At 46.9% G+C, this 23,784-nt stretch overlaps 1 protein-coding gene across 1 annotated transcript in view; it reads right to left on the minus strand.

The window, feature by feature from the left end:
* Positions 1-2,469: 2,469 nt before the first annotated feature.
* ARHGAP31 (Rho GTPase activating protein 31) overlaps positions 2,470-23,784 on the minus strand; it is an 88,269-nt gene continuing 66,954 nt past the window's right edge. The window contains exons 7-12 of the mRNA XM_081139198.1: positions 18,167-18,365; positions 15,979-16,103; positions 12,981-13,043; positions 10,633-11,208; positions 9,638-9,915; positions 2,470-6,153 (exon numbers count right to left, since the gene is read on the minus strand). Coding sequence (XP_080995324.1) covers positions 3,718-6,153; positions 9,638-9,915; positions 10,633-11,208; positions 12,981-13,043; positions 15,979-16,103; positions 18,167-18,365 — 3,677 coding nt within the window. The 3' untranslated portion in view covers positions 2,470-3,717. The remainder of the gene's footprint in view (positions 6,154-9,637; positions 9,916-10,632; positions 11,209-12,980; positions 13,044-15,978; positions 16,104-18,166; positions 18,366-23,784) is intronic.

Genomic DNA, 23,784 nt, shown 5'->3' on the forward strand with positions numbered 1-23,784 from the left:
AGGCAGGAACCCACGGCCTATGCAGACAAATGACTGTCCTACCCAACTTTAGTCAAATGTGATTATCATGTGTTATCTTGGACCTATTCCTTCACCGTCAACAGGAGTTAACCCATTTTGTGATGACAGAAGTCCCTAAAATCACTCTCAAGGAGTATGGAACACTGGTATTACCTTGCATATCTACAGAGATCCAACAGGACTTCACAACCCAACCAGTTAAAACCACACAAAACCTCAGGACTATTTATTCTTAGTTTCTACTCTCTAATTCTTTTAATGATCAAAGCAAAATTCTCAGCCTAGTACTTTCTATTGGATTTGCAACTGTGTTTGATTTGATGACAGTCAGTAGGTGACTTGAACACTACTAACAATCCTACTAAAAGATGCTAGTTGCTACATTCCCCCCTTCCGCTTTCATTTGGTAACTTAATGGTTTTAAATCTTGCTCCTGGCTGTCTGTCTATAGGCTGTTTCATTTGCTACCATTCCTCTCCCCTTTTTCATTAGACTCTTCAAGGATTTAAGAGTTCTAAAATACCCAGCGCAATAATACTAAGCTCTTGATAAAAATTATCTGTTGAGGGGAACAATGTTTATGTTTTTTATTTCCCCAGAATCCAGAATTTTGACATAATCAATGTTTTGAATTTTAGGCTAATAGTGTCTTAATGGGGTTCTTGGTCAGGTCTCTTCATATTCCATGTGAAGCAGAAAATAAAAACCAATTCCCTCTACCTAGCCCATTTCAGGAGAAAAAAAAAAAGCTGGCCTAGGAAGGCCATTTTGCAAATAAATATAGGTTATTCTCTTCTTAAGCAACCATTAACACTGAAAGAAAACACTTCAAATTCAACATTTAAAATCAGCCACCCCCACTTAGAGGACTGACAGTTGAAGCAGCCCTTTGAGCATCTGGTTCTGCAGCCCTCTCTAGAACCTCCTAAACCTATCAGCCCCTCTCCTGTCCCCGGGACGGGATCTGATTCCCAACCAGCCATTCTCAGGGGGTTCACTTTTCAGTCCCAAGTGGGTGACCGACCAGGTAGGTAATCTCAGGGCATTTTGAGGGACAATTTCAGGAGTTATATATAATAAGTTTTCTTTGCATCGGAATGGAATTTCCTCAGCGCCAGGCTAGCCCCAGCCCACAGGAAGTTTCTGAGCATGTTCTGACAGTGGACAAGCTGGGTGATAGCCAGAGGAGAAGTCCAGGCTTCAGCGGCGGGCCACTGAGAAGTGAGGCAGCTTCCAAGGCCTCCTGGATTGACTGGCTAGGGAAGCTCGGCGTAGGAAATATCTCCAGACAGCTGTCATTGTGCCTCATGATGACAACCCCATAACTCACATGCTCATGAAGATGACCCTACAAACGAAAGATGTCAGTCTCGGGAACAGGGCAGTCACTTAATAAATCAACGTGGGTGCCCTAAGTTGAACTCACTTGTGAACATGTAAATAGTGGCTTCTTAGCCTATGCCCAAATAAAAATATAGTCTCTAAATGTTACAGATAAAAATGTAAAATAATCACAAAGCAGTTGAAATGTTTCATTACTCGGCTCAGAGTCCTTCTGGTGAGGCAAAGTGCAGATCCTTCCCTCTCTGGCATTCTCCCTGGAACACGGTCTTTATCAAGGCGAGGATGCCACAGTGCACTGAGATGGACAGAAAGCCTATCTATCCGCCCACATTTTCTGATAAGGCAGGAATGTACTTTTCAAATCTCCTGAACATGGCCTTTCTCATCTGTCACCACTATATTTCTTCACGTTGCTTCCCTGGAGTGGGGGTGGGGAGGGAATGCCATACCCTACGACTTCTCTTAGGGGTGACATCTCACTGGCTGTTGGTCTGAGAATGCAACGACACTGACCAAAGGCCTACTGACTGTTCCCGCGGCTCGCTCGTCTCAGTGCCTCTGGAAGCAGGACTCAGCAGCTGGCCTGCCCTGCTACAGACACTTACCCCTGCTACAGACATCGGCTTAGAAGGTATAGGACAGGTTTCCAAACTGTCTGTAGGGCTTATCGGGGAAGAAAGGAGAGAGGAACACGTATCTGTTGCAGGGCACCAGCTTCCAGTTTCTCACTGGAGGAGGTAACTTTAGCTCATCTCCCACCCAGCCCAGCACCAGCCTGGGATGTGAGGTCTGCTCAGAGGTACTGCTGGCCCTTAGAGAAATTTCTGCAATGACTGAGCTTCTGGACAGAGTTCAGCCAGACTTGAACCTGAGAGGAGGTGCACAGGGCGAAAAGTAGGCCTATTTTTCTTGTTTCTCAAACAAGGTAGTTGTCTTAGAAGGTTTGAAAGTGCTGATACCCTGATGGGTTTGCCCTTGAGAAGGGCTCCTGTGAAGCCCTTTTTGGGGGGAGCACCAAAAATCTGCCAGCAGGTTATATTGGTTCTTCTTCCTCTCTCCAGCTGAAAGGGAAAGAACCATTTGAAGTTCTAAATAACTGACATAAAATCAGGTTGGTTTATTGCTTCTGTTTTTATATAGACAGGAGAAGGGCCAGTTTGAGTGCCTGGGGTGGGTGACGGATGAGGGGGATTGTGGAAGGGTGCCTCACAGCTGTTCTTCGGCAATGAAGGGAGAGGGAGAAAGGAAGGCATCCACTGGCTAAAATGAAATACATTTTCAGAAGGGCAGCTGCCATCAAGTGGTGGGACGGCTGCCTTGCTAGGTAGGGCTCTTCTCCCACCCCTCCTAGGGCTCTCTGCCTTATCTCCTGCACTCCTGCCCCAGCCTAGTGTGTAAGGAGAGAGAAGCTGAGCTAGAGGTGTTTTCTGCCAATGCCTCACCATTTAAACACATTCCACTTGGAGTGTAGTTTTGTCTACGTGTGAGGCTTTTCTCTAAGGTGACATCCTGTTTGGGGACTGTGATGTTGGAATGCAAGCGGATGACTCACTATTGCATACCTGAATGAAGACACGGCACATTTCATCGAGGTAACCCTCAGCTCAGCCCCCACCCTGCCCTCCTACTGGATTAACAAATCAGAGGTCAGGATAGTGGCAGTTGGAGTCCCAAATTAATAAAAGCGAGGGCCAGAAAGTCTTCTTAGACTGTGCCAGTCTCAGAGTTGGCTCTTGAGTGCGGATTCTGGTTTTCTACGCTGGCATATGGAGCCATCTTGGGCTGGTCAGCAGGAATTCCAGGGAAATTTACTCCCAGAGTAAATTCACCCACTGGGAGATCTAAGTGTACGTTAGTTTGCTTTTTCAAATCTGCTTCTATTCTGGAGAGTTCACGTTTACAAAGCATTAAAAAGCATGAAATAAAGAGGAGGTCTTCAAACCTCAGTAACAGCATTTTTCAAGACAAAGGATCTCTCTTTCTTTCAAAAGTCATTATCCCATCCAGCGAGCCACGGCTGTAGGCAAGGGCGGTGGGGCAGTAATGCGACTCACAGGCAAGCCCCAGGTGTCGCTGGAGCGAGCATTTCCCCCGCTCCCTTACCTCACCTTCCCCACCTGCTCATGCAGACTTATCTAGATTTCATCACTTGGTCCTTCCCTTGACCTTTCTCCTCTGACTAATGGGCTAATTAATAAATGGTCAAAAGGCTGAAGGAAGAGAAGAAGAGGCCAGAATAAGCCCAAACTTGGGTAGCCTGCGTCTGGACTAACGGCAAGCTGGCCCTGTAATAAGTTCCAGATGAATCGTGGCTTTTTTTTTTTTTTCCAGACACCAGCAGATGATCTGAAGTCATTCTATCTGCCTCCCGCTTCTTCCGTCCAGAATGACCGATCTCCGCTGGGGCTGGTAAAAACAGCTGGTTGAGGTTTCTAGTCTCTGGCCATTCTTAGGAATGGTCATTTTGTTCCTAAGCGTGACCCCTTCTGGTGTGACCCACGTGTTTTCTGCCAACTCCCCGCAAAGTAGGCCAGGGGAAACGGTCTGGGCGGGACTTCTGATGGGGGACAGCAGGACCCTGGGGTCCGGCCCTGTGGAAGGAGGAGGCGGGTGGTCCATGACGGGGAAAGGGGGGCTGAACAAGACCAGGCTCTGAGGTCTCCCCGGCCTGGACCTGTGCGGCGGCTTAGCACCCCCGGACGGCCGCTCTATTTTTGAAGAAAGAAGGTTGTCCCCAGATGGCTCTGTCTCTGACGTGCGCTTTCTGCATTGCACGACCGCATCCTGGGAGGCCAGCAGGTTAGCCACAGCCGGTTCCGGGGACAGGCCGGGTCCCTCACACTTGCGGGGTGCAGTGGCGTCCAGCGGCAAGGACTCCGCGGCTCCTGCGCCCTGCTTCGGTTTCTCTTCCTTGGGGCTTTCCAAGGGGGGGAGAGAGTCGCCGTCGGCAGGTTTCCGAGAGGTCCCGCCCGTGGGGCTGGGCGCCTCTTGGCTCCTGTCCGGAGGCTGAGCCCCCCCCTCCGCTGGGCCCTGAGAGGGCAGCGGCTGTGGGATCTGCGTGTACTGAATCTTGGGGGGGATGACGGGCACCGCCCTGGCCTGGCACATTTTCACCATGAAGGAGGTTCTCACGGCCGACACGCTCACGGGAGCTGAGTTCCGGCGGCCTGTCAGGGCGTGAGCCACAATGGCCAGGTCCTGAGAGTCCTGCGAGTCAACCCTCCAGGGGTCTACTCTACAGTGAGATGAGGTCATCCATGTGACCGCCGGGTCTTCTGGCTCAGGGAGCTGCATTCCAGGGGAACCAAACGAGGCCACATTCTCCAACCGGAAGAGGTCAGTGATGGGAGTGGCCGAGTCCAAGTTCAGGGAAGAAGGCCTGTTCTTCCCTTTGGGGGGCCCACACTCAGTGCTCTTCGGCTGTAACTTGGGGGGATGCTCTCCAGGTGAGATGCTTTCCTGCACATGAGGTGAACTCTCCTTGCTGCTCTCTGGGCTAGGCACACTGCCTTGCTCAATCTGAGGGCTGCAGTGCCCTAGGTGTGTCCCTAATTCCTTTCTTTCTGCTGGGCCGACAGGGCTGGTTTCTGCTGTTTTGGGCTGCAAACCACCTGGCCCCTTCTGGCTGGGGAGAGCCTCTGTCCCTTTCAAGCCAGAGAACTCTCTGAAGGATCTCAGGGCTTTCTCATCCCTTCCAGTAATCTCTCTCCTGGGCGCCAGGGGCTGCAGAGGGTCGGGGTTCCTCTCAGCTTCCAGATTAGCACAGCTGCTGGAGGAGGGACCTTCGAGAGTCCACTGGCTCTGAGCCGTGGTTTTGCTGTCTAGGGAATGGCTCTGACGAAGGCTGGGCCTGTGGGAAAGTCTCTTCTCCAATCGGTGGCCCTGAGCGCCCTGCGCCTGGGCCTCCTGCACATTTTTCAGGGTGGGGGAATGAAGGGGACTTGTCACCCACTGGGGCTCCTCCCAGGGCTCCACCATCTCCAGGCCATGCTGGGCAATGTCTGTCACAGTGTCATCTTCATCACAGTCTGAGGGCTCCTGTACTGAATGGGCTACATGCCCCTCTCCTTGTGGGGAGAGCTCAACTTCCCTTGTTGGGTTTGGAAAACCAGAACCTTTCCCATCAGGAGCAGCATTCTTTGACTTTAGCTTCTCGCTTTGTCCTGGAGAGGCCTTGTCTCCCTGACAAAGACTGGGGGTCCCAGGACTGCCTTTGGACTTCAGCTGGTCTGTATATGGATTTGTCCTCAAATTCTTTGATGAATCTTCCTTCTCAGGGCCCTCTTTCAATAGCTGGACTCGAGGTGCCTCCTCCAGAGGTGTTGGAGGCGGTGGAGCAGGTGGGGTCCCAGGAGACAGGTTCCCTGGGCCTCTCACCTCCACCCTTGCTTGTGAAGAAGCCTTTTCAAGTGGAATGATTTCCAGAGGAGCCAGGCTGGTGGGGTCTGGGCGCTGGCCCTTCTCAGCCTCAGATCTATGTTGGCTGCTGGTTGTCTCTGGCTTTTCTCTATTGGCTGCTGTGGGAGCCCCGTGTGTGCTCTGTTTGGCTGGATCCCTAGTCCACTCCTCCAGAGGGGTGGAGACTGGAGCTGAGGTGGAGACACAAGGCAAGCTCCCGGGAGGCTCAGGGGGAGCAAAAGGCCTTGGATTTGACTCCAGAATGGGCTGAGTTGGGCTGTTCTTTAGAGCAGGTGGTGGCAACGAGGACAGCTCCTCCTCAGATTCAATGATTTTCAGCTCCTGTTGAATCTCAGGCCAAATCAGGGTGCTGGCCAGATCATCTTCATCCTGAAAAACACCAAGAAACAGATTATTTTAAAGCCAAGGAGTCTCGGGGCTGCCGTCCTCACCGTCCACCAGGAGAGTGAAGGGACTGAGCTGTGCTATCTCAGCAAATGAAGGATACAGCACTAATAACCGGATGTTTATTCAGTGCTTAACATGTGCTGTAACATAAAGGCCCTCCGGATCTGGGGTGTGGCACCTGCACATATACAGGTTCAACCAACTCCAGATCGGAAATATTGAGGGGGGAATGTTACCTTGTAGTTAGGCCTATGATATCTGTACCATGTACCATGTACCATGTAGTTAGGCCTATGATATCTGTACTGAACATGTACAGACTTTTTTTAGTCACTATTTCCTAAACAATACAGTATAGTAACTATTTGCATAACATTTACATTGTATTAGGTATTTAAATCTGTAGATGATTTAAAGTACTGTGTATACGTTGTATACAAGTACTGTGCCATTTCCCATAAGGGACTTGCGCATACCTGATTTGGGTATCCAAGGGGGTCCTGGAACTAATCACCCTGGGGATACCGAGGGCCAACTGTACTTTAACTGTATTTTCTTGTTTAACTTTCCCATCAACCACTATCTCTAGTGGTAGAGATAACTACCACTATAATTACTTCTACTTTAGAGATGGCGAGACTTATGTTCAAATAGATTAAACAATTTTCCTAAATCACACCGGGGCGGACCAGGGTTGAAAGCCAGCTGTGTCTTCATTGGAACATAAGTGTGTAATCCTGTGCGCTGGTGCCTTATGAAACAAACAAAACGCCTGGTCTCATTTAACCTCAGGTTCCCTGAATGGCACACAAGAATGAGAGTCTCCCAGTGCAATGAAAATGTGAACTCTTGCCCTGAAACCTGCTGTGCAACTAAATACATATAGCTCTTTCTCCTTGTTATCAAAGAAATACATATTTCACATGGAAAAAAGTTGAACACAGATTACCAGAAAGAAATAGCAAAATATATTCCTACTCTCCAAGATAACCACTGTGAATGTGGTGGGTGCCTCCTCCCCCATCTGCTTTACTGTCCCTTGTTCTCTCCTCAAGTCCAGCTTCTCTTTGTCTGACTCCTCCCTTTCCCTACACAAAACCCAGGCTCAGACACGAAAGGGGTGAAGGGAGGCCTGGTCAGCCCTGGGGAACAACGGTCAGTTCCTTTCATTTCTTGTCTCAAGGCCTGATGCTGTTCCAAGGAGAGGCATCCGGGAGGCATCTCCATCCTGTGGGGGTTCGGGCCTTTCTGAGAAGTCTGACCAGCTGCCGACCTGATATCACTTCTCACCGGGCTCTAACCACGTGTCGCTTCCTATCACGGTGTGTTTGGTGCTTGTTTCACCTTTCCTAACGGAATGTGCGCTCCTTGAGGTCAGGGAGCGTGATCATTTGTATTTGATTCCTCCAGGCCAGGTGGTGCCTGGTCTACAGGAACAGTCACCAAGGAAAGGGTCTGCTGAATCGAAATGGGTTCGCTGTTTTCTTTTGAGCTGTTTCTTTCAAATAGCTCCCCAGGACTGGGCTCCTCGGTCAGAAGGCATGAATGTTTTCTGTGACCCGATTCTACTGTACTGCATTTATTTGTCTACGTTTCTATTTCACTTACTAGACTGTGCCCCCCTCCCGGGCAGGGGCAGCCTTTTATTCATCTCTTCCTTTTCCTCAGCACCTACATTAAGTGATCCTTTGCTAAGAATCGATACATTTAGATAAGCAAATGAACATCTAAGCCCCCCTGCACCCCACTCTGTGCCATCTCAGTAAGTGAACCACAGTGCACCCGTTTGCTCCGATCAGAAACCCATGAGGTGTCCTTGACTCTCAGCCAGTCCTTCACCAAGTCCTGCTCACTCTGCCTTCTGAATAGCTCCTGAACCCTTCCATCTCTATCCCCAGTGCCCCGCCCCAGTCCAAGCCACCACCTCATCACACCTGCTCTGCACACACTAGCCCCCTAACTGGCATCCCCCTCCTCTCTGCCCTTTTTTCCAAGCCATTCTCCTCACAGAAAAGCATGACCTTTAAAGATAACATTCCCAACCAATCAGAAAAGTTTCCATTGCCCTTAGGTTAATCTCTAAATCCTTCCAAGCAGCCCTGCCTGCCCCAGCCCCTGCTTCCCCCTGAGCCTCACCTTCTCTGGCCTGGTTCCCCTTCCCTAAATCTTCCACACTCTTTCCCACCCCACATTCACGGCACTTCTTACTCTCTCTGCCCGGGAGTCTTTCTCTTTCTGTTCTGCCTCTCACTCTGCTCTTCTAGCGAAGTTCTCAGTCTCAATCTCTGTTCCTCAGAGAAGCCTTCCCTGACCTTGTGACCCTTCTCTTCCCTCTGACTAGGTTGGGTCCTCCTGTTATATGCTCCCACAAAACTCCATATTTCCATGTCACCTTAAAAATTACTTCTTTGGTGACCTTTCACCTACTAAGCTGTCAGCTCCAAGAAGACAGGGACAGTGACCGTCCTGTACACTGCAGTGATCCCAAGTGCTCGGCAGAGTGCCTGGCACTAAGTAGATGTCTAATGCATGAGTTTAAATGAATGAATGCACTGGAGCTTTTACTCGTTCCCATGAACTCAACCTGGTTCTCCTTCCAGTGCTACCTTTATCACTTTCTTAAAGCAAATGCCATTCATAATTGATCTCTCCCAGAATTTAATCACTATAATAATCTCTGTGCTCTTCTTCTACAAATGCAAACACATCTTACAGGAACCTTGTTCAGCCTCCTGAGGCCACTGTGGTGTCCCTGTGCTGCCCTAACTTCTAGCACATGGGTCTTTGTGCATGTCCTGCAAACCAAGACCCTGGAAGCAAGTTAAGGAGAAGAGCTGCCCATCTCCCTTTGACACACTCCTCCAGGTCACAGAGCAGCATCCCAAATGCAGGGCGCCTCTGTGGAAAACCTCCTCACACCTTCATCTTATGCAAGGACACCCCAAAACACCTTGGAAAATTCCACCTCTAAAAAGTAGAAGAGGTTTAGTGAGCTCTGCTATCATGTTTTAACTTCTCTAGAAGCCACAGGAGGAAGCAATGGATTCTGGAAATATTACAGAAGGTTTAACAAACATAGACACTGTCCATCCAGGATGTCTGGAAGGAGAGAGCTGGCTCCATGAACGGTCATCACCTTTGAGACCAGGGTATGACAAGCAGATTTTGTGCTACTTCTGGGACTGAAAGTCATTACAACCTAAGGGCATATTACTGGCTTATGGCAACTTCAGGTCAGAAATACTTAGAGTTGAGTCTGTCCTGGGGAACCTGAGCTGGATGGTTACTTCCCTATTACTCTGAAAAAAGTACCAAGATCTGATTAGAAGGTTGTCTCCTAAAATCCCTTTGGCAGAAACTGGTTCTTCAAAAAATAAAAATAAAAAAATTCTACTTTAAGCTGTACTAAGAGCCCTTGGGAAAAAGAGGACTCCATTGTTTGGACCAGACAGTGGGTCCACCTTACCATCTCATGGAGAAACACTGCTTCTGCTCTGGCCATGGGGCTCTGCTGCAGAGCACTGGGCTCCACCTGGCTAGCCTCTCGCCCCTCCTCCACCACCTTCTCTGGATCAGGCCTCTTCTCCAATTCACTTGAATGTTGACGGCTCAGGGAGATTTCCGAGGTTTTCTTCTCCAGTTGGGCTCCTGGGTCCTGGGAAGGGCCTTTGCTGCATTCCACTGTTCTCGCTGCTTCTGGTCCTGGCTTGGCATCCTCAGGAGCCACCTTCTTAGACACAGACGCTGCAATGAAGATGAGACTTATCAGCTGAAAGAGACTGACAACTCCTTTTAAGAGAGGCTGTTCCCAGCACAGTCACTGACCTAGACTAGTCCTGTTTCACAAGGATGGAGGGGATCCTCCCAGCTCACTGCTCTCTTACATTTTCTACCCTTTCCTCCCAGCAATGTCCTGTGCTCAGATCCCAGAGTCACAGACTATCAGGGATGGAAAACCGTCTAGTCCAGTGGTTCTCAACTGGAGATCATTTTGCTCCTCTCCTCCCCAGGGGACATTTGACAATGTCTAGAGACAGTTTTGGTTGTCACAAGTGGGTGGTGGGAGTGGTTACTGGCATCTAGTGGGTAGAAGCCACAGATGCTGTTAAATATTCTACAAAGCATTGGACAGTCCCCCCAATAAAAAAATTACCCAGCCCCAAAAGTCAGTAATGCTGAGATTGAGAAACCCTGGTTAATCCAACCTTTCACGCCATACATAAGTAGATTCAGACCCTGAGAAGTCAAGCTTGTTGCCTAAGGTCACAAGAAACCTGTTATTTACTGAAAGCTGCAAAGATAAATTGTGATTGTGACTGACAGCTACTTGACAGGTGGTCTGGCTCAGAGTCCCCAGTCCTATCCACTTTGCTACATTGTCTTGCAAACTCTACTGAAGCAAATTTAAGTCTGGTTTTTAATCTCTTGCAGTGGAAAGATAGCCTCTTTCCCCTGCTTTACCTGTAGAAGTCTCAGCTCCTGGGGGCTTCTCCTCTTCAGGCCAACCTCCACTCTCTGACCCCTGGAAAGAAAACTCTTCCAGGCTGGAAAGAGACTGCAGCTCCTTTGGGGGTGTTCTGCAGGGGGTGCTGTTGGTGCTGATGACAGCTGATACACGGAGGGGCACGGACACGGCGAAGGGCTCAGAGATGTTCAGGGCCTTGCGCTGGTGCCGGGGCGAGGGCTCCATCTGGAAGAGGCTGCTGGTGAAGACAGACTTGCTGGGGCTGTCGCTCGAGGTGTAGAACATAGCCAGCATCTTCGGGGCTGTCTGCTCACTCTCGGGGTCCTCGATGGGCCGGAACACCTTCAGCTGCTCAGGTGGGGGCCGGGCCTGAGCGCCCTGGAGTTGGCTTCGGTCACTGCTCATGTCAAAGCCCCCCTCGGCCCCCGCTGGCATCCCCTCCTGGCCCCAGTCACCCTCCTGCTTGGTGAGGTCACAGGAGCTGCCAGTGCTGGTCACATGCATTTTCGATGCTGGAATGAAAAACCCACCGGTGGTGACTGTTCGATTGAAATTGCCTTTGGTTTCTTTCCCTAGTAAAGAAGCAGATAAACACACGATCAGCAGCCCGGCACACACACAACGGCACGGCCTTCCTGTCGAGAAGGCACACAACACCTGACTCTCGGAAAGGCAGAGCATTCTACGGAGGGCACAGCCACCCCGACAGAGGCAGGTTCATAACACCTGGTTGACAAGATAGGAAGCATCTTCTCATGTGCCTGTTCTGCTCTGATGCCCTGTAGGGCCACTGGCTGTTGTGTCACATGTATCTATTATCAACTTTGCAGGTAGAGCCGTTTCCAAAAGAAGGCCACTGCTAAGACTGCTGAACAGAGCGGTTGTCTGCCAGGCATGAAACGTCGATCATGAGAAAACACACAGATGGATCGGAGGTGACAGGATGATGTTTGCTCAAATCGAGACGAAAAGGGCAAAATAACAGAATCTTATTTTACTTTAAAACTTATTGTGTTAAGCCTCCTCTGCCAGATGGACCCAACCGGGTTTGATTTCCAGGCACGGAAACAAATGCTGTTCTCAGCTAGACCTTCCTCGCCGTTCCCAGGCTTCCTTCTGCTGATTCCGAGGCTGAGAAACTAGAAGTGCAGATGAACTCAGCCTTACACAGCCCAGTTGTGAGGAGTCAGTTCATGACGGACTGAGAAGTGAAGACAAAGAAGGAAAAAATCTGTCTGGGAAATAAAGCAGCTGGGAGATGACAAGTGAGTTGCTGGAAATCTGGCAAATAATTCCCACCTAGGTACCAAGGGCTCTGCTGGACATGCAACCTTAGGTGTAAAATTCTCACGACCGCGCTGCAGGGGAGAGTCATTCTCTCTAACACCCGAGGAAACAGACTCGAGATGCTGGATAACCTGCCCAGGGCCTATGAAAGTGCTGACCTGGATTTCGAAATGTTAAATTCTGTAAAACTTGGCAAGAACTGCCTCAAGAGGTTTCAAAACCAAAGCAAACAGATGAATGTAAAGGTGAGAAAATGAAAGAAGTATCGAGTTAGTGTAAAAAGAGTTCACTGAATATTTTACAAGTTAAGAATTATTTTTAAAAGTTGTTCTAAAGATTTTCTGTTATTTCAGATTGTTTCATTTATCACAGAGCAAAATGTTTTCTATGAAAGGGATTGGAAAGCCATGGGGTGAATATGGGGAGTTTAGTCTACTGCTAGAGAAGCCCTGTGCTTTGTAACTTGCAGCAGTGCGGGGTCTGCTCAGCGACAGAGAGCTACAGGCAAGTCCGCCCCACTGTGCACACATCTACTCCAACAGGGATGGCCAGCTACATGCCAGGCGGGTGCCTATCAATGTTTATTGATGAATGAATGAATCTACCAACACAAAATCATGACTTGACAAGTACGGTGAAGCTAACGTCTATGGAAACACGCAAATTCAGGACACGTAAGCATTGAGGCACAAACTTCTGAGGTATAAATCAGTGCCTGGCTCTTGCCATGGTTTTCAGGAGTTGCCCTTCTACCTGGTTCACGTGTGAACGTAAAGCAGCTGTTGTCCCCACCTGTGGTTAGAGGAAGGCTGGAGAAAGAGGGTGGCCCTTTTAGGCCTCGCCCTGCAGTGGAGTGGGGGGAGAGGGGCCGGTTAATGCAAGGTCTTTGTGAACTCCTTGAGTTCAGAAAAAGCCAGGGAGGGATTTGGCCTGGGGAATTGTGCATAACTGTGACTGGAGACGAGCGGGCCCAGTAGCTTACGAAGGCAAGTCTGGTGTGGCAACTCGTCTCCCAGCTGTACTGCCCCCAGTTCCAAATACAACTGTAAAATCTCACCTTCCACGGGAACTGAGCACAGCGAGTCCATGCTTTTAGCTGGTCGGATAGTAGCTTTTTCCACTAGAGACAAAAGAAAAAAATATCCCTGTTGAATGCATAGTAAGAGGAAGCGTTCAGAACAATAGGTCAGCTGTCAGCACACAAGAAAACTTTCTTTAGCACAATTTTCCAAGTATTTATAATTTTTCCCTTTTGGAAAACATCCCCCCACCCCACCCCAGATGTTCCTACTTTTTGATTGGGAATGACTTTATAAAAACAGGGCATCTGCAGATCAAAGTTTTATTAACATTATACAGATAAAGACAAATTATAATTTTGTCAAATACTAGCTATTAGCAAATGAGAAGTCCTGAGTCCAATGTTATTGTGCAACAAGGATTCAAAGATTCATCTATGGGGTAGAACCCTGAGGCCCCAGGCAGCCCCTCCTGTCTGGCAGGCCAGAGAGCAGGAGTCTTGGCTATAGCCACATCTCTCAGCACTCAGGAATTTGTTACAACAGGGGAGAGGGCCCAGGGCAACTGGTCACCTTTCTCCCATGGGCAGCTCTGCTCCTTGAGATCTCACTCACCAACCTCACCCTGGAGCCAGATACCAACCAAACAAACCTTTTTTGAGCACCTACTATGTGCCTGGTGGACTCTATGTAATCTCCCTAAGCCACCTAAGCAGGTTTTGGGAAGAGTACAGCTTAAATAAGTAAAAACTTATTCCAGGCACAGGACTAGGCACTTTCACAGATATCATCTCTTTTCAGGGAGGTGAATTAACTGGAAGGTAGTTCCTTCTAGGTCAAGTTTGCTAGGAGGGGAAAGAGGGCGGTTTGGAAGCTGAGTGGGAGCCCCAGAACTCATGGCTTTAAGGGAAGTTGAATTCAGATGGACCTGGCTTTGAATCTCAACTCTGCCACTTTTGGGCCCTGTGACATCAGATAAGTAGTTTACCTTTTCTAACCTTCAGTTTTCTCACATGTAAAAGGAGGAGAAATTGGACTGCTGTGAGGATTAAATGAGTAATGCCTATAAAATAAGTAGGTTGCACTGACCTAGAATAGGGTAAATGCTTGATAAAAAGTAACTATTGTTATTGTTGTTATTCAGGATAGACCAGGGTTCAGCAATAAAAGGGAAGCAGGGAGATGGTTCTAGATTCTAGAAGAAGCACTCAGAGTTAGCCTTAACTCAATTTAGGCTTTGTCCCTCTTTTTTTTAAAAATATATCTTTATTGATTTCAGAGAGAGAGAGAGAGAGAGAGAGATAGAAACATCAATGATGAGAGAGTCATTGATTGGCTGCCTCCTGTACGCCCCCTACTGGGGATCGAGCCTGCAACCCGGGCATGTGCCCTGACCTGGAATTGAACTGCCATCTCCTGGATCCTAGGTCCATGCTTAAGTGCTGAGCCAGGCCCAGCAGGGCTGAGTAGTTTGTTTTTGAGATATTAATCCAGCAGTTCCAGCCCTGGCTGCATATCAGAATCACCTGGGGAGCTTGTTAAAAATGACCAGTGCTCTGACTTCACCACAGACCTCCTGAGGCAAAGCTGCTGTGGGCGTGAACCACCCCGTGGGCGATTCAGAGGTGCAGCCATGCTGAGAAGCCCTGGCCAGGAACATGCTGTGCATTCTTTGAGTTTACCACCATTTGATCCACCTTGGGCTTCTTTCTTTTGGAAACCACACAGGGGTGGACATCTCCCTAAGTCAACATCGAGGCAAATCATTTAATTTATTTTTGCTTGTTGTTCTGTTCTGTTGTTTTTGACTTTTCATTACTTGGTGAACCTCTTTCATCAAATTACCAATTCTGTAACTGAATTTCTCTCTTTGATGTGCTTAAGCAAATCTCTTATTATAGATAAGGAGTTTCTTGCCAGATACTCCTCCCCTTAAATTCTTCTTTGAGAATCCTAATTTCTGATTTGTATCTGATCTACCATACTTGTGGCAACCTGCCCTCTTCACCTGGACTATCTTTCCCGGGTTGTTTGTGAAGGATATGTTTCCCTATATGCTGCATATTGTAGATGCCTACCCAGAATCCATTTCTCTTCCCCTTCTCACAGAGTCCTTGCCCTTCTTAGGTACATCTGGCTGTAAGTTCACTCCTCACCCGGTGACTGGTTCAGGAACCCAGGCCCAAGCCAATCTGCACAGGGCACTCCCTTGGCCATAGGGATGGATCCATGTGGCTCAGTGACTATGACTGAGATGGGGGGAGCAGGATGGGGGATTCTGGTAAAACAGGGTCCCTGCTTAGAACAAGTGACCTGAAATGATGACCTGTCTCCTTCTGGACATAGTGACAGTCAAAGCCCAGAAATACTACAGCCACTTGTCACAGCAAAGGAAGCCAGTTTGGGAATGAAGCTGATGCACAGACATGGGCACAGCTGAGGAAACATAGAGATGGAGACAGGGCGACCCCTGAAACCTTCCCTGCATCTGAGTGTCCCTATAAATTCCTTCATTGCATAAGCCAGTTGAGTTGGATCTGCTATTATTTACAACCTTAACCACTGTAATTGCTATACCCTGTGACACCCTCATTACTCCAATAGGCAAAAGTGAATATTTCAAACATCTGTGCTTTATCGTCCCTGGCATACAATTATCACCCGGACTGAGGAATGTCCTTAAAAATATTCTTATTTTTAATAATAAAATCTTTATTATTAAAGATTGGTTGGTACCAAGGGCTGACATTTTGCCATATATTTGCTTTATCTGACTTTGATCATTTATTACGATTATGTAGTATGTTAAAATTTGGGAAAGCTGCGTGAAGAGTATATGGGTTCTCTGTGTACTATTTTTGCAACTTTTTTGTAAATCTAAAATTATCTTTAAAGATACACACAGAGAAAGACTCTCTAGTTAATGTATAAATTTCTCTTTCAGGGCTAGTGTGTTTAATGTGATCAAACCAAAGACTGAGAGAGCAGAATTAGGGGGTAAAATATCTCATAAACACAACTGCTGTTGATTCTTACCTGAGAGCCTCTGTCCTCTCACAAACACGCTCCCGTTTCTACTCAGCTTTGACTTTGAGTCCGATCCAGAACGTCCCAGATTAAATATTGATTTCCACTTCTTTGATTTACTGGAGAGCTTTCTTCTAAAAGAGCCAAGCCATAAGGGGTTAGTTTGGTAACTGGTCATTTCAGTGGGGCTTTTAACTTGAGAAGGAACACCCCAAACATGTTCTAGTTATGAATGGCTCTGACATTTCAGGAAATTCCTCTCTAAAATCCAAGTTGAGCCTGACTCACCCTGTTTGGGGATGCCCTAGATAACCAAGCTAGGCTTTCATGAGTCAGAACAAAGGACCCATTTCCCAGAGGAACGGGCAAAGGCATGCCATTAAAGGCAGTGGTGTGGCAAACAGAGGTGAGGACTGATGGGAGACTCAAAGGTCACAAGCAACCACGCAGTTCTGGGAATTCTGGGAGGACTTCTGGTAAGCACTTTAGTCCTGGGTTTTCAAAGGTTCTTATTTTTTACAGGAGTAAACACTAAACACCACAGACCTCAGTCCTGTTATGTTCCCTGCACTGTGGGCCAGGCTGCTGTCACATCCACAGGTGAGAAAAGGGCTAGTGAAGACTTTCATGGACTACAAAGGGTGTGTGTGAGAAAGCATTTTGGAAAAGATGAAGACCTGCCGCTGGGTGTAGTCCGTGGTCACTGCAGGGAAATGCCCAGGGTAGTTAGTGTGTCTCTCATTTCCCTGATGCCTGGCACCAGGCTGCTTCGGTAGGCGGCTGGAAATGAGAGCGCTGGACTGGATCCCAGGAGCCTGGCGCTGCCAGAGGTCACCACCAGGGGTCACCACAGATGCCATGCCCTGCTCTGGCTCAGCCCAGCATTCAGACTTCATCCAGTTCCAGGATGAAACCCTGCAACTTGTGGCTCCACAGGGAACCCTTTCTCCACAGGCTTCTCATAGAGCCCCCAGATCTCCAGCCCAACATGTTTTTTAGCATCCAATCAGAGAGAGAGATCTGCAGTGCTGGGGGCGTTTCTTTGGATCTGGCCTGGTTTATTCAAGCACTTGGCCTTGGGGTGGATTTGACAGGGTGGGATAAATTGGGGTACGGCACCCCTTAGGTGTGGCTGAAGGCACAGAGAAAATGCACTTGATGGTCCTTCTGAGGCAGCTTCTTCCTGGCAGTCTCATTCTCCAGGGATTTAGGGGGAAGAGCAGAGGGGCTCAGTCTTGGGAGAGCACCATCCATGCACTCCAGGAAATGGAGGGGTTCTCACCACATGAGTTGCAGGTGTCCCATTCCCGCGGCATACATCGGGACAGGCGCCCCCTACAGTTGGGCAATGGCTAGGGCTCCTTCCCCCTCACCAGAGGGAAACAGTCCTGCCGCCTTGGGGAGGGCGCTGGCAAGAGGTCTGAGGCGTCTGTTTTCATATTGGCCAGTGAGGATGACACTCTCCAATGAAAAGATGGCCTTCAGCCCCTCCACCGACAGTCTGCCGAGGAGAGACTCCTGTTTCATCTGCTGCCTCCTCCTTACAGTGGCCGCGGGGGCGAGGGGAGCAGAGGGATGTGCGAAGACCAGGGTTGCAACAGGGGAAATGAGTGGGAGAAATGAGGAAAGAAAATATCCTAGGATTTAAAGTGATGTTTGGTGTGTTTGGGGAGAAGGAGGGCTCTGGCAGGCCTGAGAGGAGGAATGGGAGCCAGAGACGGCATCTCCAAGTGCTGCGTGCCCAGGCCTCCCAGTCTAGAGTGGCACTATTTGTCAACTTGCCCTCCATTCATCTCGATGCCTTTGTAACGTTCTGTGGAGGTGAAGAATGGGGGCAGGAAGTGCTTTTTTTTCCTTTCAAACTCCCTTTTGAAAATGTCAATCCTGTTTCGTCTAAACTAAAGTGTAAGGGATGTTATTCATGACGCTTGACACCTATGAGCCCCACCTCCATCATGGTGTTGGGGTCTCTGGCGGGAGATCGGGGCCTTGATAACTTTGGGGCAGTGAGTGCAGGCACCGACCACTGGCGAGAAGAGGTGTGGAGACAGCTCCGTTCTCTTATGAAATGTTTCCTTACACCCCAACCCAGACTGCACCCTCCCCATGCTGCCCTCATGGCCCTGAGACTATGTTTCTTCCTCCTCTGTCCCCCTCTACCCAGTCATCTCCCAGAATTGCAAAGAATGCCACTCACTTGTTGTCTGGTAACTCAAGGACAGTATGGAAGAGGGTGCCCATGGGAGGGACGATCTCAGGCAGGCTGTTCTCCCTCCTTTCCTTCCGAGCAGGATGGTTAATAGCCAGGCTCCGGGCCTGAGCCTCCTCCAGGCTCACCAGCTTCATGGGCAGGGGGAGGGCTGGCAAGGTCAGGCTCTTCATGATGGGCTGGTTTTCTGTACAGAGAAGAGAAGAGCTCATAGACTCCTGGGAGGAGGCCTTTGTGCACTGGTCCAGCCAGATTCCCCATCCACAGCTCCTCCCTTCGTGACCTCCTCACAGGGGACTCCTCTTGGACCTGGTGGGGTCTGGGGCAGATTCTGCATACAGGAAACTGACAATCCACCTCGCCAGACTAGCCAGAGGGCACACATGGCCTTCAGGAGGTAAACTGCACTAACTGTGTTTTTTAAAGAGGGACCATTCATTCATTCATATGACAAACATGTATTGAGCACTCACTATGGGCCAAGGTAACAGCCGTGGGTCTTTAACCCTGGAAACTGCCCAGTGCTCTGGCCAGGTGGGAGGTAGCCTCACTCAGCTAGCTTAAGGCAGGAGATTTCCCCTTCTCTCTGCAGCTGGAAAACAAGGGCTCCCTGGCAATTTAAGGTTGGAGCCTACATTTCCCCTAGATCACCTAGGCTTATATCTCTACAGTAAAAAGATTTTTAATAGCTTACACTATTCTCTAAAAGATAAGAGGCTATTTACTCACTACCCTGTCAGCTTCTGTATTTGCAAGCTAATCCTTTCCTTCTATAGCTTGTTTGTTTTGGTTTTATTTTTAGAACTAGAGGTGATGACAGATCAGTGGAGTCCAGGGTAATCTCTTTTCTCCAAGTCAGTGGTCCTCAACTTGGGGTAATTTTGCACCCCCTCCTTCCAGTCAGGGACATCTGTCAATGTCTGGAGACATTTTTGGTCGTCATGAGTATATGTGGGAGTGCTACTGGCACCAGTGGGTAGAGGCCGAGGATGCTGCTAAACATCCCATGACGCACAGGACAGTGCCTCACGAGAACTAACCAGCACTAAGTGTCAGTAGTCCCTAGGCTGAGAAACCCTGATCTAAGGAAAAACAAGAGGCCTGAGTTTGCCTCTATTTAGTCTTTTGGCAACTTTGCCAGTTTTCTGAAACTTTGGAAGCTGTGAAGAGATTCCAAGATAACTTGGATCGCCCTAGCCAAGTGGCTCAGTTGGTTGGAGCGTTGTCCGGTACACCAAAAGCTTGTGGTTCGATCCCCTATTGGGGCATGTATAACCTTTCTCTTTTTCTCTCTCTCCCCTCCTCCCTTTCTCTCTCTAAAACATATCCACAGGTGAGAATTAAAAGAAAAAACAAAAAAGATAATTTGGGCCAACCAAGACTAAGAAATCATTTTTTGTATAGGACTCACCTCATGTTCAGAAAGCACCTTGATAGTACTATTTCTCTTTGTGGAGCATGACCCTCCCTAAGTGGAGGGAAATAAAACCACTAAAAAAGGGCCTTGTAGGAAATGGAGACAGGATGTGACACTGGGGTGTTCCCAGGGAGGGAAGCATGGCCTTCATTCAGTCAATCAAGTAAATCCATGATCCTCAAAACTTTTCAGCAATGTTTTTGACTTTAGCTCAGTTTTCCTACTTAATCCAAAGGAGGTTAAACTAAATTTAATTTACTCTCAATATTTGTAGATTCTATATCATTATTTTGTTATTTATTTATTTAAAAAATGTAATCCCTGTGGGAACAGCTGAACCAGTGGAGGAGCATACACAGCAGGGTCAGGACACCTGGGTTTAGCACCCGCCTCTCCCCTGCTTCTCGACTCCACTATCCTCAGCCTACACATCAGCTCTGCCTCGAGGATTAATAGGCATCTCCAACTCTACATTTCATAGCAGGGCTCAGGATTTCTGCTCCTCACCTCGAGACCAGTCCCTCCTCCCACCTTCTTCAAATTGGTAAATGGCACCATGGGTCACCCAGTTGCATACACCAAAGCCTGTAGTAGCTATTTTTTCATTCATTCCTTCCTCTAATGCACCTCCTCCCCCCACATCCAGCCTATAATCAAGTCCCGTAACTCAACCCCCGAAATATATCAGGAATCCAGCCACTTTTCTCCATTCCTGCTAACATGCCAGTCCAGGCCACCATGATTTCCCACCTGATACCTGCCATAGCTCCTTAACTGGCCTCCCTGCTGCCAGCCTTGCTGCCTTTCAGTCTCTCCTTCACATGGCAGCCAGAATGCTCAGATCCTGCCCTCCCTGCTTAAAATCCTCCAATGCTTTCCATGGCACTGAGAACAAACCAAGCCCTGAGCATGACCTACAAGGACCTCTACCCACTCCCCCTCTTATCTTTGCCCACTGACCCAGTGATCTACAAAGATACACAGTAAAATTTTTGAATGTATGCTCCCATTATATATATATGCATATATTTGTAAATTATACATATTTACCATGGTATTAGTATTATATATAATAGAAAATGTTTCTTGGATATAGCACAATCTCTCTGGCCTCTCTGCTCTCATTTATCAATTAAAGGTATTGGATTCTATGACAATAGAATGGAATACAATGAATAATAAGTATTGGAGGCAATCAAGGAATCTCAGAGAGAAGGCCGGGGTGGGGGAGTGGGTGGGGAGAGATTAATCAAAGGACTTAGATTCATATATGCATAACCTATGGACACAGACAATGGTATGGGGAAGCCTGGGGGTGTGGCAGATGTGGGGTGGAGGGGGTCAATGGGGGGAAAAGGGACATCAGTAATACTTTCGACAATAAAGATAAATTTTTTAAAAAGTAAATTGGATTTCAATATGCAGGACAAAAGATGATTAAGGCAATGATCACCAAAAGAACAGGCATTTCCAGGTTAGAATTAGGAACAACCTTAATATGAACAGTCATGGATTTTCTGTCTAGAAGAACACTGCCCAAAAGTCATTAATGATAAATAAACCACAGTGGTTTATTCATCTATTTTCCTATTTTTTTCCTCACAGAGGCAGCATAAAGTTAAGAAAAGAGCATGACGGGAAGATCTCAGGTTCAGTGTTCAGTCCGACCAGTTACTAGCCTTGTGCCTTTGGAGAGTTACTAAGCTTTCGGGCTTCTCCGGTTTTTCATGTATAAAATAAGGTCGATAACTTTATGATGGTGGTTGTGATAAGTCAATGAGATGATGTATGTGGAGTGCTTGCAGTAGTTCTTGGCATAGAACAAGTCCACAATAAATTACTGGTTGACTCAAAAGGAAGGATGAATGAATACGTATTATTTCTCATTTACTTTCAAAAAGGATTTATATAGCTTACAATAAATAATACATCTATAATGGGGGAGTTAAATAAAGATAAAAGAAATGTCAGCCTCTCCTACGTATATAACCAAGAGAACTGAAAACATATGTTCACACAAAAATTTGTGTGTGAGGCCCGGCAGAGCGTGGTTCAGTGATTGAGCATCAGCCTAGGATCCAGGCGATCGGGATTCGATTCCTGGTCAGGGCACATGCCCGGGTTGCGGGCTTGATCCTCAGTCCGGGGCATGCAGGAGGCAGCCGAGCAATGACTCTCTCATCACTGATGTTTCTATCTCTCTCTTTCCCTCTCCCTTCCTCTGTGAAACCAATAAAGATATATTTTAAAAAAAAAAAAATTGTGCATGAATGTTCATAGCAGCATTACTTATAAAAAAAAAAAAAAAAAGAATAGAAACAACCCAAATATCCATCAGCTGATGGATGGATGGATAAACATAATGTGGTGAAAGTGGATGGACATCTTTGTCTTGTTCATGACCTTAAGGGAAACAATTTTAGTTTTTTCCCCATTGAATGTAATGTTAGCTGTGGGTCTGTCACATATGGCCTTATTATGTTGAAGTATATTTCATCTATTCCCACTTTGCTGAGAGTTTTTATCAGAAACAGGTGCTGGATTTTGTCAAATGCTTTTCTGCATCATTGATACGATCGTGTGGTTTTTGTCCTTCATTTTGCTTATGTGGTATATCATGTTTACTGATTTGCAAATATTGTACTAGCCTTGCATCCCAGGCATAAATCCCCACTTGATCATGGTGCATGATCTTTTAAATGTATTGCTGGATCCAGTTTGCTAATATTTCATTGAGGATTTTAGCATCTATGTTCATCGGGGATATTAGCTTATAATTTTCTTTCTTTGTAGTGTCTTTATCTGGTTTTGGAATGAAAATAATGCTGGCCTTGTAAAATGAGCTTGGGTGTCTTCCCTATTCTTGAATTTTGTTTTTGGAATAGTATGAGAAGAATAGCTGTTAATTCTTTTTTGAATGTTTGGTAAAATTCACCTGTGAAGCCATCCGGTCCCGGGCTTTTGTTTGCTGGGAGTTTTTTGATTACCTCTTCAACTCCTTTAGTTGTAATCAGTCTGTTTAGATTTTCTAATTCTTCTCGATTCAGTTTTGGAAGATTGTATGTTTCTAGGAATTATCCATTTCATCCAGATTGTCCAATTTGTTGGCATATAGCTGTTTGTAATATTTTCTTGCAATCCTTTGCATTTCTGTGGTGTCAGTTGTTACTTCTCCTCTTTTGTTTCTGATTTTATTTATTTGGGTCCTTTCTCTTTGTTTCTTGATGAGTCTGGTTCAGGTTTGTCAATCTTGTTTATCTTTTCAAAGAACCAAAGCAGCTCTTGGTTTCATCAGTCTTTCGTATTGTAGTCTCTATGCCAGTTATTTCCACTCTGATCTTTATTATTTTCTTCCTTCTCACTTTGGGTTTTGTTTGTTGTTCTTTTGCTAGTTCCTTTAAGTGTAAGGTTAGATCGTTTGAGATTTTTCCTGCTTCTTGTGGTAGGCTTGTGTTCCTCCTTAGGACTGCTTTTGCTGTGTCCCACAGATTTTAAATTGTTATGTGTTCATTTTTGTTTGTCTCAAGGTAACTTTTGGTTTCTTCCCTGATCTCATGTTAACCCATTTATTGTTTAGTGACATGTTATTTAGCCTCCATGTGTTTGTGTTTTTCAGTTTTTTTCTTGTAATTGATTCCTAGTTTCATACCATTGAGGTCAGAGAAGACGCTTGATACAATTTCAATGTTAAAATATATTGAGACTTGTTTCGTGTCTTAACATGTGGTCTATCCTGGAAAATGTTCCATGTGCTCCTGAAAAGAACATATATTCTGCTGCTTTGGGGTGAAATGTTCTGTAAATATCAATTAAATCCATCTGGTCTAGCATGTCATTTAAGGCTGCTGTTTCCTTGTTGATTTTTTTTCTGGAAGATCTACCCATTGATGTCAATGGGGTGTTCAAATCCCCCACTATGGCTGTATTACCATAAACCTCTCCCTTTATGTCCATCAAGATTTGCTTTATATATTTAGGTGCTCCTATGTTGGGTGCATAAATGTTTACAAGGGTTATATCCTATTGTTGGATTGATCCTTTTATCATGTAATGTCCTTCTTTATTTCTTGTTATAGCCTTTGTTTTAAAGTCTATTTTGTCAGATATAACTATTGCTACCCCTGTTTTTTTTTTCTTTTTCATTTCCATTTGCATGAAATATCTTTTTCTATCCCTTTACTTTTAGTCT

Source organism: Miniopterus schreibersii, assembly GCF_964146895.1.
Source record: "Miniopterus schreibersii genome assembly, chromosome: 5".
In the NCBI taxonomy this organism is placed as follows: Eukaryota; Metazoa; Chordata; class Mammalia; order Chiroptera; family Miniopteridae; genus Miniopterus; species Miniopterus schreibersii.